The 13,247-nt window shown below is 46.6% G+C and overlaps 1 protein-coding gene across 1 annotated transcript in view; it reads left to right on the plus strand.

The window, feature by feature from the left end:
* Window positions 1-426: 426 nt before the first annotated feature.
* Window positions 427-13,247, plus strand: part of LOC149340958 (uncharacterized) — a 28,885-nt gene continuing 16,064 nt past the window's right edge. The window contains exon 1 of the mRNA XM_089551364.1: window positions 427-461. Within this exon, the coding sequence (XP_089407490.1) occupies window positions 441-461 (21 nt within the window). The 5' untranslated portion in view covers window positions 427-440. The remainder of the gene's footprint in view (window positions 462-13,247) is intronic.

A 13,247-nucleotide genomic window follows, 5' to 3' on the forward strand; every position in this document is an offset into this window, starting at 1 on the left:
GCGTCATAAGCTTTACTCGGTGAACACACCCAATGCGCGCTTTTTAATCTCGAAGCGTGACTCCAAATCAATCCTGCCTTCTCTCACCCGGCTGTAAGAATAACAACACCCAAGTGCTTTGCTTCTTGAGTCGCCCGAGATGGATACACACGAGAGAAAGAAGGGAGGGGGGGGGGGGGGGGGGGGCGTATCGGACTGGCGCGTCACGGAGCACGGGGGAGAGCAATGTAGGTTAGCCGTTCCTTTCCCCTTCTCGCTTCCTCTTCGCTGCGTCAGCTTTGCTCTTTCACGCTTTGTCTTGCCCTTGCCCACCGGCTAAACCCTCCCCCCTTTCCCTCAGGGAACCCTTCGCCTCCTCCTTTCCCCTCGTGCCGCGCTCGCGTGGTTTCGCCGTCGAGGTGCCGTTAGTCGTTTGGAATACCCCCATGGCAGCGGCGCGGATGGGATTCCTCGCCGTCTTGGTGAGTGCACGTACTGTGCGCACGCGCGACCGCGCTTAGCGAGTCACGCGCAGGCTATCGGGAATGTTTGCTCTCAAGAATAAAGACAGGCGCGAAATACTTTTGTCTCCGGATGAAACGAAACGAGATTGGTACGTGATAGGAAACCTTGCGTGAAACGCCGTACTATACATGACCATTTGATGGGGTGCCAGGACGCCGCGGCTACGGCGTTTCGTAGTCGCTCGTGCACTGGATTCGATGAACTCTTCTATATGCAACAGGAGCAAGCAGGGCGAGCAGTCATCTCTCCTCTAGACCAATATGTGGATTGCTCGCGAGCGCGTGAGAACAGCATGTTTGCGGAAGCCGTCCCTCCTCGCTCGTAGCTTCCAATATAGTCCCCGACAATATTCCATTTACTCCATGAACGGTCTGGAAATTTCGCGGACAGCAAAACTGATTGCATGTCGTTTTGATAGCATTGCATATAATGCCTCTCGGAGGAGTGGCTGTGCCGCTTATTTTAAAACCCTTGACGTAGAAGAAAGGCCCGTCAATCTTCGTTTTTCTTTGTTTATTTTGGTTTTTCACACATGTCGTGATCGTCACTTGCAACAGTATTTGCGCCAGTTGATGTTTCCAGCAGGGCTGCGGTTCGCATGCCTTGCCGCACACGCGAATGCCATCAATAATGCATATTTTGTACACACCCTTCATGGATGGACTGCGGCGTACTATACCATGACCTCCTACTCCTCTTGGTATTGAATAAGTACTGATGCCTGAGACTAAGGCACACGGTTAGTCATGTACAGTCGCGAGTAAAAAAAAAAAAAGATAACAGATGTAATCGATCCCTGGTGCGAAATAATCTCAGGTTCACGAATTCGCCAATGACGCGAGAACGGAAGGCTTACCCCAATCTTAAGCCTTGCGAGAGGTTCACCAGATAGTCATCGCCGGCAAAGAATCCTGTTTTTTTTTTCTTTTTTTCCGTTCCAGCCGGTCGTCGATCACTTGTGTCAGTCATTTTTTACTCGCAGCTGTACCCAGTGTGGCTGCGAAGATTATAAAGAAAAATCTAACTAAATAAACAAGAAAATTATCAATTTCCAAAACTTTTCAACGCAGAACAGTGAGCTTGAGAGTACGACGAAAGAAACTGTAGGGCAGATTCTTTTTGCGCTTTTATTTGAGAATCTGGTACCATTTATGCGTGAACCTCAACAACTTCGATTTCTTTCGACTCCTTCATGGTTCCTGCCTGAAATGTTATCATATCTTCCCCCAGTTAAGTTTTTGTTTCTCTCTTTAATTTACGTTCAAGCGCGGAAAACACTGAGACAAGAGCAACTCGTCGTTCCGTATTACAGCTATTTACTATTTACTGTTACTGCGAAAATGAGTCCGTAACTTATGTACTCTGATGTGTGGTTCGTTGACGTTCCCGTAAAGAGTGAGAAGTCAATTTCGTTCCTTTTACTCTTGCGGCCGCTGTGTTTGTATCTTCGCTCGCCCTTGCAGCCCCCCTTCTGTCAGCCGTCGACGCCCACTAGCCTCCACGGGCCATTGACTACGGTCGGCTGTCTCACGGTGATTGCTATTCGGCGCACGCGAACGGAACTGTCCAAGGGCAAGCGATGGGCTCCGCAAAGAGCCCGGCCTGCAGATTGGTCCTGTCGGAAAGCGTGTAGACTTTAGCCTCTACCGTTGATAATCTCGGCGAGCGCAGGAACGTTCAGGCTTTGTTTGTGGCATACGACAGGATAATACAGAAGGGCTACAGCAAAGGTACAGTGTTCGTCAAAAGTCTTTGGGCCGCAGGGTTAGGTTCTGAGCCCTTTAGTAGAGTTCTTACGACACCCCTTAAGAGCAAAAGGCCTTGAAATGCACACGCGTGACTACCGCAATCTACAAAGATTCAAAGCTTCGGGGGAGCCAGGAGCTACCCACCATACAGCTCAAAAGCAAACCTTGTCGTCTAAAGAGTCTTGACTATATACTGTATGTGTACTGAGCGTAATGTGTAATTCGAGAACACTGATGTAAAAAAAAAAAAAAACTCCCGGTCTTTTTGCTGTTCCCCAGGCCGAAGAACTGGCAAGAAAGGCTGTACACTCTAAGTGGAAAAGGACTGAAAGCGTCGAAGGGTTTTAGTCATTTGAGATTAACTGCGTTGCCAGAACCGTTAGTCCCTCAAAAGGCCAACCGATACTCTAGTCAGAGACTAATCACAAAGGAACGTCCGCCACAGTTAGCCTCCTCACGAATAGCGCAGTTTACTCGGTTTTCCCTTAGAGTGTACCGTGCATATCTACCACAAAAGTAATCGTTTGGGGCTAATGGCGCAGCGACAACTGCGGTCATTATGCGCCAGAGCGAGAAGGTGGTATAAGTGGGCTCTGGTTAAGATTTATCAACCATAGTTAACTCTTACCGCCTCGTGTTTGGCGCATTATGGCTTCAACTGCCGGTGCGCTACTTCCTCAGTTACTATTACTACTACTCCACTCCAATCATGCTTCCAAAGATCACCTGAATAACAACAGCACTGGTGGCAAGTTATTAAAAGATAACGGATGACATTGTCAGTGTTGCGGAAGCGAACGCGTCAGTTCTTGGTTTCGGCATACTACGACAGACACACCGTTTAGTCAACAGTTCAACCTACAGGCAACGTTGCTAAAAAAAAAAAAAAAAAAAACTAACAGACGCGAATGACCCGCGCATATTTATTTTTAATGCGAAAACATTACATGGCTCGTCTACAAGAATAACCCGGCATCTCCCAAAAAGTGGCGACGTTACAAAACTCGCGATTGGTCGAAATGGTGTGCCGTCATCAAAAGCGAGAAAATACGAAATGTTAACCAGTAATAGCAGTAGTACTTACAGCTGCACTAACGGAAAAGGAATATAACAAAATTAGAATAGAATCGGATTAAATTGAAATATAATTGAAATATAATTTCAATATAATTAGAACTTAACTTGAATAGAATTACAATGCATTCGAATTGCTCGCACGTATGTTCCTGGAGTTCCCCAACAACGTCAGTTACAAATCGCAAAATTAAAAAAAAAAATTTCAAACCCTAAGCTCGAGTAGATCTTGCAAGAGGGTTCCAAATTCCTATGGTGCGCAGAAAAAAACTCTGTTTGAACAAGTCAGTACGAGAACTGAAAGGTGGAATGTTTAGTTCGCGGTAGCTTCTTTATGATGATAATTTAGAAATTTTGAAATAGTTGCCGAGAGAGTGAAATGAGGAAAAGTTATTTAGCCTGTGCAAGAACTGTAAAATGTTAAATACTACCTTATGAGTAATGTGGAGAGAGCCCCAGATCACACATATGAAAAGAATGCGAAAAATATCTCATACCGAGGAAATATAAAAGGACAGCCTTTCTTTTTATCCGAATCTGATTTGTTTACTATATACGCAAGCTTCTATTTATTCCGAACGACGCATCCTTATATTCCTCCTGGATTGGGCGGGTCAGGGTTTTGAATGTATGCTTTAACTTGATATCGAGTGGGGCAACCCGCTAAGTGCGGCCCATGTATCCGTGGATTTGGAGATCTTTGTTCAAAAATCAAATCGATGTGTTCAGACCATGACATATCCTGCGTGAATGTATATGGCCAGGGTATTTGCGTTCCAGAACTTCCTTCTAGCGTTTCTCCTCTCACGTTGCTGTCATGTCCAACAGAGACAGTTATGAATCGTATATGGCTCAAACAAATTTTATTGCTCTGGAGGTATATGCCCCGTCTTGCATGTGCCGTCGTATGCACCACCACCACCCCAAGAGGTGGTGATGGTGGAGCTGTATATTTACACGACCAACAACCACCTCTTGGGGGTGATATCGTGATCGCACTAGCGGCGTATCTTATCATACATAGTAAGCATCTTCTAGATCTCGCTTGATAAGGCGTGACAGTAGTTTTATCGCCGGTGCGTGCTCGGGCCGCGGCTGTGCAAACGCAGTCTGAACTTAGTAACTCTGACGCTTGAGTTCACCTTTGTCCTCATCCAAAGAGCTACAGTATACGTGGCGATAGGGAAGCGAAACGTTTTAAAGCAAAACGGAGGTGTCGCATATGTCCTTGAGGTTTGAACAATGAAGAATGTAGAAACCACTTGCCTTCAACCAAGCGCAGCCTAGAGCTTCTAAGACGGAGGGAAAATGAACCGTCGCGTTTTTGGAAAGTGGGCGTCTGTGCACGTGCGTTGAGGGGAAAGGCAAGACACGATCATACTTATTTCCCGCCCCTAGCTTTACTTAACGAGAGCTGGCAAGCTATTCTTTCGCCATTTGTTTACGGGAGGTGTTCCGAGGCCTGGATTGGGAACAGTTGGGGATAAAGTTTAATGGAGACTACCTAAATAATCTACGATTCGCTGATGACATTGCCTTGATGAGTCATTCAGGCGATGAACTGCAAAGCATGTTCAATGAGTTAGGCACAGCAGAACGATGAGTCTAAAATTTACATGCAGAATACCAAAGTAATGTTCAACAGTCTTGCAAGGAAACAATAGTTCATAATAGGTCGTGAGGTGCTGGAATTGGTAAGGGAATACGTCTACTTAGGGCAGGTAGTGACTGCTGATCCTGATCATGAAAGAAAAATTACTAGAAGGATAAGAATGGGGTGGAGCGCATATGGCAGATTCTCTCAGATCGCGAATGGCAGTTTACCAGTATTCCTCAAGAGAAAAGTATACAACAGCTGTATCTTACCGGTACTCGTGCACCGGTGGGCAGAAACATGGAGGCTAAAGAAAAGGACACAGCTTAATTAAGTTAACGACAACACAGCGAGCTATGGAAAGAAAAGTGATAGGTGTAACTTTAAGAGACCGGAAGCGGACAGAGTGGGTGAGGGAACAAATGCGGGTTAATGACATCTTAGTCGAGAAGAGGAGGAGGAGGAGGAGGAGAGAGACTTTAAAGGAGAAATGGGCTTTGGATAGGGCACATAATGCGGAGGCTAGGTAACCGCTGGTCCTAAAGGTATACTGAGTGGATTCCAAGAGAAGGCAAGCGTAACAGGGGGCGGCAGAAGGTTAGGTAGGCGGTTGAGATTAAGAAATTTGCAGGGATGTAATGGCCGCACCTGCAATGGACAGGGTTAATTGGAGACACATGAGAGAGGCTTTTTTTTCTCTCTTGTATATCCGATTCTTGCCATATTAACTAAAAGTTACCTTAGAACTCCTCTGTGTCAGCATTTACCCGTGAGCGTTTATTTATTCTGTGCTAAAAATAGAGTTAGCTTCGTTTAAGGTTTGCTGACAATAACTGCCTCTGAGGAAGACTAGCAAGGACAAATGAGAAGGCTTTAAGTGCTGAAAAGTCTCGCTGCCTCTGAGCTTTATAACTTCCATTCCTTCTTATTCTGTTTCTTCCTCTTCGGTAGTTGATTTTAAGGCTTTGGAGCTCATAGCATTTAAAGCATGGCGCACTACTGGACTGTCTTCCGTCATGGCTTTCACACGCCGAGAGAGGCCGACAAGTCAGCTTATGTTATAGTTTTTGTTACCTGACTAAGAAAATGCATAAAACTGCACGGTGCGGCCGTTCTGTCAGTTTCTTAGAAGGCTGATAACTTATCGAAATTTCCGGAGCCCTTCACTACGGCGTCTCTCATAGCCTGTCGCTTTGGGACGTTAAACCCCAACAAACCAAACCAAACCCTTATCATGAGTTTCACTCCACTTGCTACAGAAGAAGCAACACACCAAGTTTCAGCGCTGAATGTTTTAACCTGCATTGGGGTGGCTGAGATGACACCTTGCTCCACATTCGATACATTAAGCTTGCTTTATATTCATTTTTTTTTTTACTGCAGCCTGCTAAGAATGCTCGCAAGCGCACCTAGGAGCTCTGCCTGATACTTGGCGGCGTATACTTAATATATGGTATCAGTGCCTCGTCCATAAACGTGAGGAGCAGAGAAAACTGTTCTTCAGAACAGAAATTGGCAGTTGATTGCCGTTGTAAACGTCACTTAGAGTCAAAGACGTGTATCGTGTAGTAGCCTAAAGCACGTGGGCCTAACCATGTACAACTAAAAGACGCGCGCATTCTATAGACAAGCGGTGCGCGTACTTCAGCTGCTACTCGGCGCGGAGATCTTATCTCGAGTTCCATAGTTCGTGTTCACGGCGCTGGCTGCCGGCGAGAGGCGGAAGAGATTAAATCTCGCGATAACGCGCTCTTCTTCAGCGCTACGGCTCTTAGAAAACTTGTTTGGTTCGTTCTTGTTTTTGTTGCGTGGCCGTTAATTGCGCTACCTTCTGCTATTTAATTACTGGTGTCTACGCTTCCTGATTTTCTTTTTCTGTAGCAGCTGCTCTACAAAGTGTCTCCGAGCTTAATCGTTGTTCACTCGGCATAGCATTGAGCCATCTAGCGCGGCCAAGAACTCACCTTGAACCACTTTCTGCCGCTGAATAAATGTTTTCCAATCCAATCCAATCGAGTCCCAAAGCGGCTTGCACTTAAAATACTAGTTGTTTCATCCTCCACGCAGAATTGAAAAGCTGAGAATATACGTTATTTGGCCCTTTCTATTCGTTACTACGTTGTTATTGCCACTTACCATTCCAGCAGTGGTTAACATTTTTCCCTCAGCCGGTGTTGTAACACCGTTATAAAATGTCCCCTTAGTTTGCGAGTCGAGACATACATGTACAAAAAGGAGAATTGTTTACTTCAGAGTGAATGGCTTTGAATATGGTAGATCTGAATATCTGCAGTAGTCTTGCTAACATTGCTGTTATATATTTACCGTTATCCCTTGTTGTTGTTGTTCTGACTGAGAGAAGGTTGAAAAGGAAATTGCACGGGCCTGCCTACTGGCTCTTGCCGAGCCACCACCGCTACCGTTATCCCTTGCATTGTGTGCGCGCGTCGATGTCGAATTAAACGCGAAAATAGGTAACTGAAACGCGAACACAAGAACACAAAAATAATAGCTGCTCTGAAGAGAGTACAGGCAGGATCTAATAACATTTCCATGGATCGCTCATCGCATCATCGAAGTGAAAATCAAGTGCACTAGTATTCAGTCTCCCTTCGCTAAAATGTTTTCGTTTTGAGTTTGCCGTTTCAGTTCTCTTGTTCGCGTCTGATTTGATGCTGATGTACATAATTTTAAGAGGTCTGAAACAGAGAGTTAGAAATGGCAGTACGATTACAATATATCCTCAGTAAAGTGTGTGATACGGCCCGTATTTGCTATGTTTAAGTCTGTGTGAATGCTGCAAACCGTTTTTTTTTTGCTTTAAAAAAAAACACATCTACATTTTGTCTTGGCATGCTCTTGAAGGTGTGTGTCATTAGTGATTGCCTAAGGCTATCGATCTTATTGTGCTAGTCATTTCATGTCTATAAATTGTGTTAAACCTATATAAGCACCATTTTTCAGTCCCTGCAATTTCTTCCCCTTTCTACTCCACATACTTTATTGCATAACAGTTTCAATCACAGGTGTGTTTTTACTGTACGCGCGATCCATCGGTTGTCAAAAAAACGGAGTAATAAATCTTGCAAGCTGCTCGTGAAGCAGCTTTTTGGTTCTTGCCCTAGCATTTGTTCCTGTAATGAAATAAATGCTAAATAAATCGAATTGAATTGAATTGAACTGAACTGAGCTGAAACGCAAATGTGAAGGAGGAATCGTTAAGGATAATAGAGACGCTCTGAACCGACATATACTTTACAAATTATATTATTATTTTCATGGGCGTCCGGAGGGGGGGGCAAGGGGGGGCGGCTGCACCCCCCTGGAAAATCACTCACTCGAACCGTGTGTGATGGCCGCACGCCAGGGGCGGTGGTGCGCTCAGTCAAAAGGGTAAAAGCAGCCCGCATGGTCACATCTGCGAAATGCCGCGTCCGGGCGTGCGTCGTTCCGCCGTTTTCAAACCACGCCATCGTTAGCTCTACTGAAGGGCGACCTGTTCCAGACATACAGCGGCACCGGCGAGCATGTGTTTCGAGCCGCCTTGAGATGGGTGTCTGTTTCTTTGATCTCTAGAGAGATAGCGACACGGAGGCAGACAGTGCACGGGGCATCTTGTTTTCGCCTATCGTTACGCCGGTCACCGATGAATTCTTAAGGAGGGAAGGACAAATCAGCCGTGTCCACCCCCGCTTTGTCGGGCTGCTCAGGGGCAAGCGGGCGATGAGTTGGCGCCGCCGCCGCTCGCTGTCTCCTCCGACCCACGGGTAGCGCAGTTCGGTAGAAGCGCCGCTTTCAGAATCTCCGGCAAAGGGGATTAGCTGCTTTTGTTCACGGCGACGCAGTCTCCCGAGGCGCCCCCACACCAGCGTTCTTTGCGTCTTCTGCGAAAACCAGCGCCTTTGGTCAACGCAGCCCGATGGCGCCTGCCTGGCTCGCCTGTCACCTCTGGCTGGGCCTCAAATCACAACAGCGCCCATGTACTGTACGTGTCAGTGCATGGTAAAGAGACCCAGGTGGTCGACATTACCCGGAACTCTGTTCTACTCCATCCCTCATAGCCTGAGTCGTTTTGGGGCTCTGAACCCCATAAAAACACAAAAACAAATTTTCCGACTGGAGTGGCGAGTGTCCCTTCCCCTCGGAAGTTGCGCGGCGTTCCTTTCACCCCCATAGTGCGCATTCGGGGATACTGCGGCAAGTAAGCCCTTGCACGTGTGCGCGCCTCTGTGTTTGTGCTTGGGTGTTTTTAGTGGCCGGTTGTCAGCGAAGCTGAGAACAACCAAGACAGCGGACGAGAAAACGACGAGCGGCGAGCAGTGTGTGTGCGGTTGCTCGACTGTGCGGATGCGCAAGCAAGATGGAGCGAGGTGTATGAAGCTGCGAGCGTGCATTTATCTTGTAAATAAGTTTTCGTTGGATATATAGTCATCTTTTGTTTTCAACGTACGCGTTCAACAGTTTTTCCAATCAATGTGTATGATGAGTGTGCACCGAGAGCGTGTAATGAAGCACAGAAGTGAATTTATCACACGTGTAATTACGCAATTCGCCCAGAAAAATCCGAGGCGCCTACAGTTGCTGTTCAAGGAAGACTGACTGAGTGACTGTAGTTGCGTGTTTGTGAACATATTGTGCTGTGTGCTGGTCATCAATCCGGGTGAGTCGAGAACCCGTATGCAGCAAGACTGAGCACTCTTCTCCACGAAGTGATATAGCATCTTTTTGCATTTTTTATTAATTTTAGTTGTTTCTTCGTTGATAAATTCCAATGTACCTCTCCTAGCCGCGCTTTAATTTGCTGTTTGTAATTTTTCTTTCATGTGTGCATTTTGTTTAATTTTTATTTATATATAAATAAATAAATTTACTCCGCAAATAGCGCCTTTCTGCTACGAACATACCCCCCCCCCCCCCCCCCGGGGCACCAACGGGGCCCCCCCCTGCAAAAAATTCTGCGGACGCCCTTGATTATTTTTTGTTTAATTTTATTCTTACCCACCGCTCCGACTGACCGCCCCTTAATATAGTAGCGGGGCAGCTAGCGGTGCTCCAGCCAGTCACGAAGGACTGAAAGGAACAGACTAGGAATACGAACTGTAACAGAATCGTAAAATTCGGCGCTGCATAGCTCAAGAGAAAAGGAAGAGAGAGTCGACTCTGGGCTCCCTTTGTTGCCTGGTAGCAGAGAACTGAATTGCTCTCGTTAAGCCGCTGTCAGCTGAAGTCGTCGATTGCACGAATGGATGCCAGGAGGCGGTTCCAGTCAGCAAACGATGAGCGGAACGAAGCAGTAGAGGAAGACTTCACCGTTGGTTTGAATTGAGGTCAGTACTTCTGCGCGCATGGTTCAGACGTGATGACATACTCGCGAATGGGCAAGTTGAATATAGCTTATAAGCAATAGTTTTTTTAAAGGAATGGCGTTGTGAGTTGCCAAATGCGACGATGCGGCTATTTTGGGAGCCGTTCCGCCTGGCCGTGAATTTCGCGACGAAAGCTGCAGTCAACTAAGATGACAGGCTGCGCCGAGCGTGAGAGCTAAGTGACGTTCGTATATAAGTGCGAGCTTCGTTCGCTGTACTCGCTACAAGAACCGAAGTTGTGGTCTGTCGGGGCCTGGCGCACAACCACAGGGAAGCAACGGATGATTGCATGCTCGCCCATAGCGACAGCGTGGGCACAGCTGGAGCTGTCGTTGCAAAAAACAAGAGCATGCTTTCTCGACTCGTGGTTTTTCTTCTCGTTCGTCGAGCGCTTCGCCGTTGCCTACGACAGTTCCGTGCAGGTGGAGCAAGTAAGGGAGCTTTACAAGCGCACCTCGCCTTATTCCCTCACGACTGCTGCACTATACAAAGCCGCCGTCTGCTGCGCGTCGGCCCGCGAAGTGGTGCCTGGTCGCGTTGAACAATGCAAAGACTTGTCCTTTTGGGAGCCAGCTCCTTTTTGGTAGGCACAGCTACCGAAGTTTTCCTTACGTCAAGAAAGCAAAACAAACCATACGTCGTACATATTGCTTGTTAGTTGTGATTATCCGTTTCAGGCGCCATTTCTCAATTGGATTCAAAACAAATATCTTTTAGGCTGAAATAACTCGTCCTGGGCCTCACGAAACCTAATTCGCTGGTGTCACAAAAGAAAAAGCCAGTGGTTACTTTGTTACAGGCACACATAAAATTTCTTACAAGCGGTCATAGCATTTGAAAACCGTAACACTAAAACACCGAGATTAAAGAAATCGAAACCATACAGATTGTGGAATCATTCTGGGTTTCGAGTATGCCCATGCCGTAAGTAATTCAGAAAAAAAGATATTGCTCTAGTGCCTTCGCCAAAATCTCTCAGCAAGAAAATGGCGAAAGACGTACTACCAAACTGAATGATTTGTATTTTTTTTTCCTGCGTTGCTAGGTAGGATAACAAAAAAATCGGTTTATTTGCAAGATGAAGGTTGCTAAATTGTACTGAAACGAAGAAATTACTGCTATATATAGCTAGAGCGTACTCTGAGAAAAAGCTGTCAGGTCGCGATTTTCACAATTGTGTACAAAACGCCTGAAAGGCGTCTTAGCAACGGGGCAAAGATAACTGAGAAACTTTCGTACGGAAAACTGACCAAGCGGGAAGGCCGTCATCGCTGAAGATTAAATATGTACGGGAGATCTAGCATGTGCATATGTGTTGCGCGGTTTGGCTTTACAGGGCTCGGAATGAAAAGGCTATATTTCATCATAACGCTCAGCTGTGCGTCGTTTCATAGTTGAGTATTGTTATTATATTGGTTAACTTTTAAATTCCTCTCTTTCTTCCTCCAGTTTTTTGTTGGGCCAAAACAATGCCAGTTTACCGATGTCCGTAATTAAAGGTTAAACATAAAAGAAACCTGTCACTACGCCGCTTCGCATCCCTCGGAGCCGAAGGTCGACAGGATTCTACTTCGCGGGGTCATCGTCGGCCACGTGAGAGGGGGTAAGACGGAGGCGAGGAACAAAAGAATGCGCCCGATGAAGGCGGAATATAATCATGAACCGGCGTATTAATCTTGCATTGTGTGCAATGAGGTGTGCTCAAGCACATCGCGACGTCCTACTTCAAGAAAGTTTTCTCTCCCTTCATCAGAGTTCGTTGGCTATAGACTGGGCACATCTGAATCGCTACATTCACTTCACTATACGCGCCTATCAGTTTTTGTGAAGTGATGTAGTCCTTACAAGAGGGGAGTCTTTTATAATTTGACGAGAAAGATCCAATACTATTAAGTGTCCCATTCGGTTTGACGTCAACGCGGGTGAGGTTAAGAGCCTCTGCTGAGGGACCAAGAAAACGAACTCGGGTCAAGATTATCTGCATGCTACAGATGTTCGCAGGAAATGCATCTCTTCTAAACAAAAAAAAAAAAACAATTTCCGCTGCATAGTAGGGTGTCCTTTTTGAGCAGATGTACTGAAACCAAGTCTCGTTGATTTTTTGGCAACAGTCAGATATATTAGTACAGCACACACGCACACATTCAGAAGGTCAGAGTTACCCACAAGACAATCCTCTCACAATCGGGTCGGAATTTCGATGGTGGCGAAATTCTAGAGGGCCGTGTACTGTGCGATGTCAGTGCACGTTAAAGAACCCCAGGTGGTCGAAATTTCCGGAGCCCTTCACTACGGCGTCTCTCATAGCCTGAATCGCTTTGGGGCGTTAAACCCCGATAAACCTAAACCATTCATTAAAACGCGGCCGTTGTTTATACAGCGTCCTCATGCTCACCGGCCAGCGACGACGTGACGCCACCTCTTCCACCGTCCTCATCCTCTCACTCCTTACCCCTGGACAGCAAGAGCGGTGCCACAACACGACCAACACCAGCGTTTAGTATCCCCTCACAGGAATATCCCATATTGTCAACAACGCCACAACCGCTGAATAACCACAGAGAATCGGTATAGCTGATATTTTAACAATAATAAGACGTATTATCACCCCACGTGGGCGCTTCGTGAGCATCAAAATTAACAAACATTGTCGTGTCGTAAGTGCGGTGTTGGTAGAGCTGAAATTCTTGCCACAAGGCACCACGCATGCCCCTGGACACGTTATCTGCGAAGAAGTGCCCCAGAATAATCCAGATGAACACCACTTTCAGACTGCAATAACGATCGCCAATGCGAACTAGCTCCTACAACCCGGCTTAATTCTTAACGCTAACTTCGCAGTTCACGGAAGAGGCGAGCAACGGAGCCGTTGGCTTCGCGAGTGGGCGGCACCGAAGAAGCTCAGTGAGGTCCGCGCAAGTGTGCCCTTCGTTCGATGCAACCCAGACGCATAATAAGCGC

This window comes from Amblyomma mixtum, chromosome 6, assembly GCF_055824585.1.
Source record: "Amblyomma mixtum isolate Tamu chromosome 6, ASM5582458v1, whole genome shotgun sequence".
Classification (NCBI taxonomy): domain Eukaryota; kingdom Metazoa; phylum Arthropoda; class Arachnida; order Ixodida; family Ixodidae; genus Amblyomma; species Amblyomma mixtum.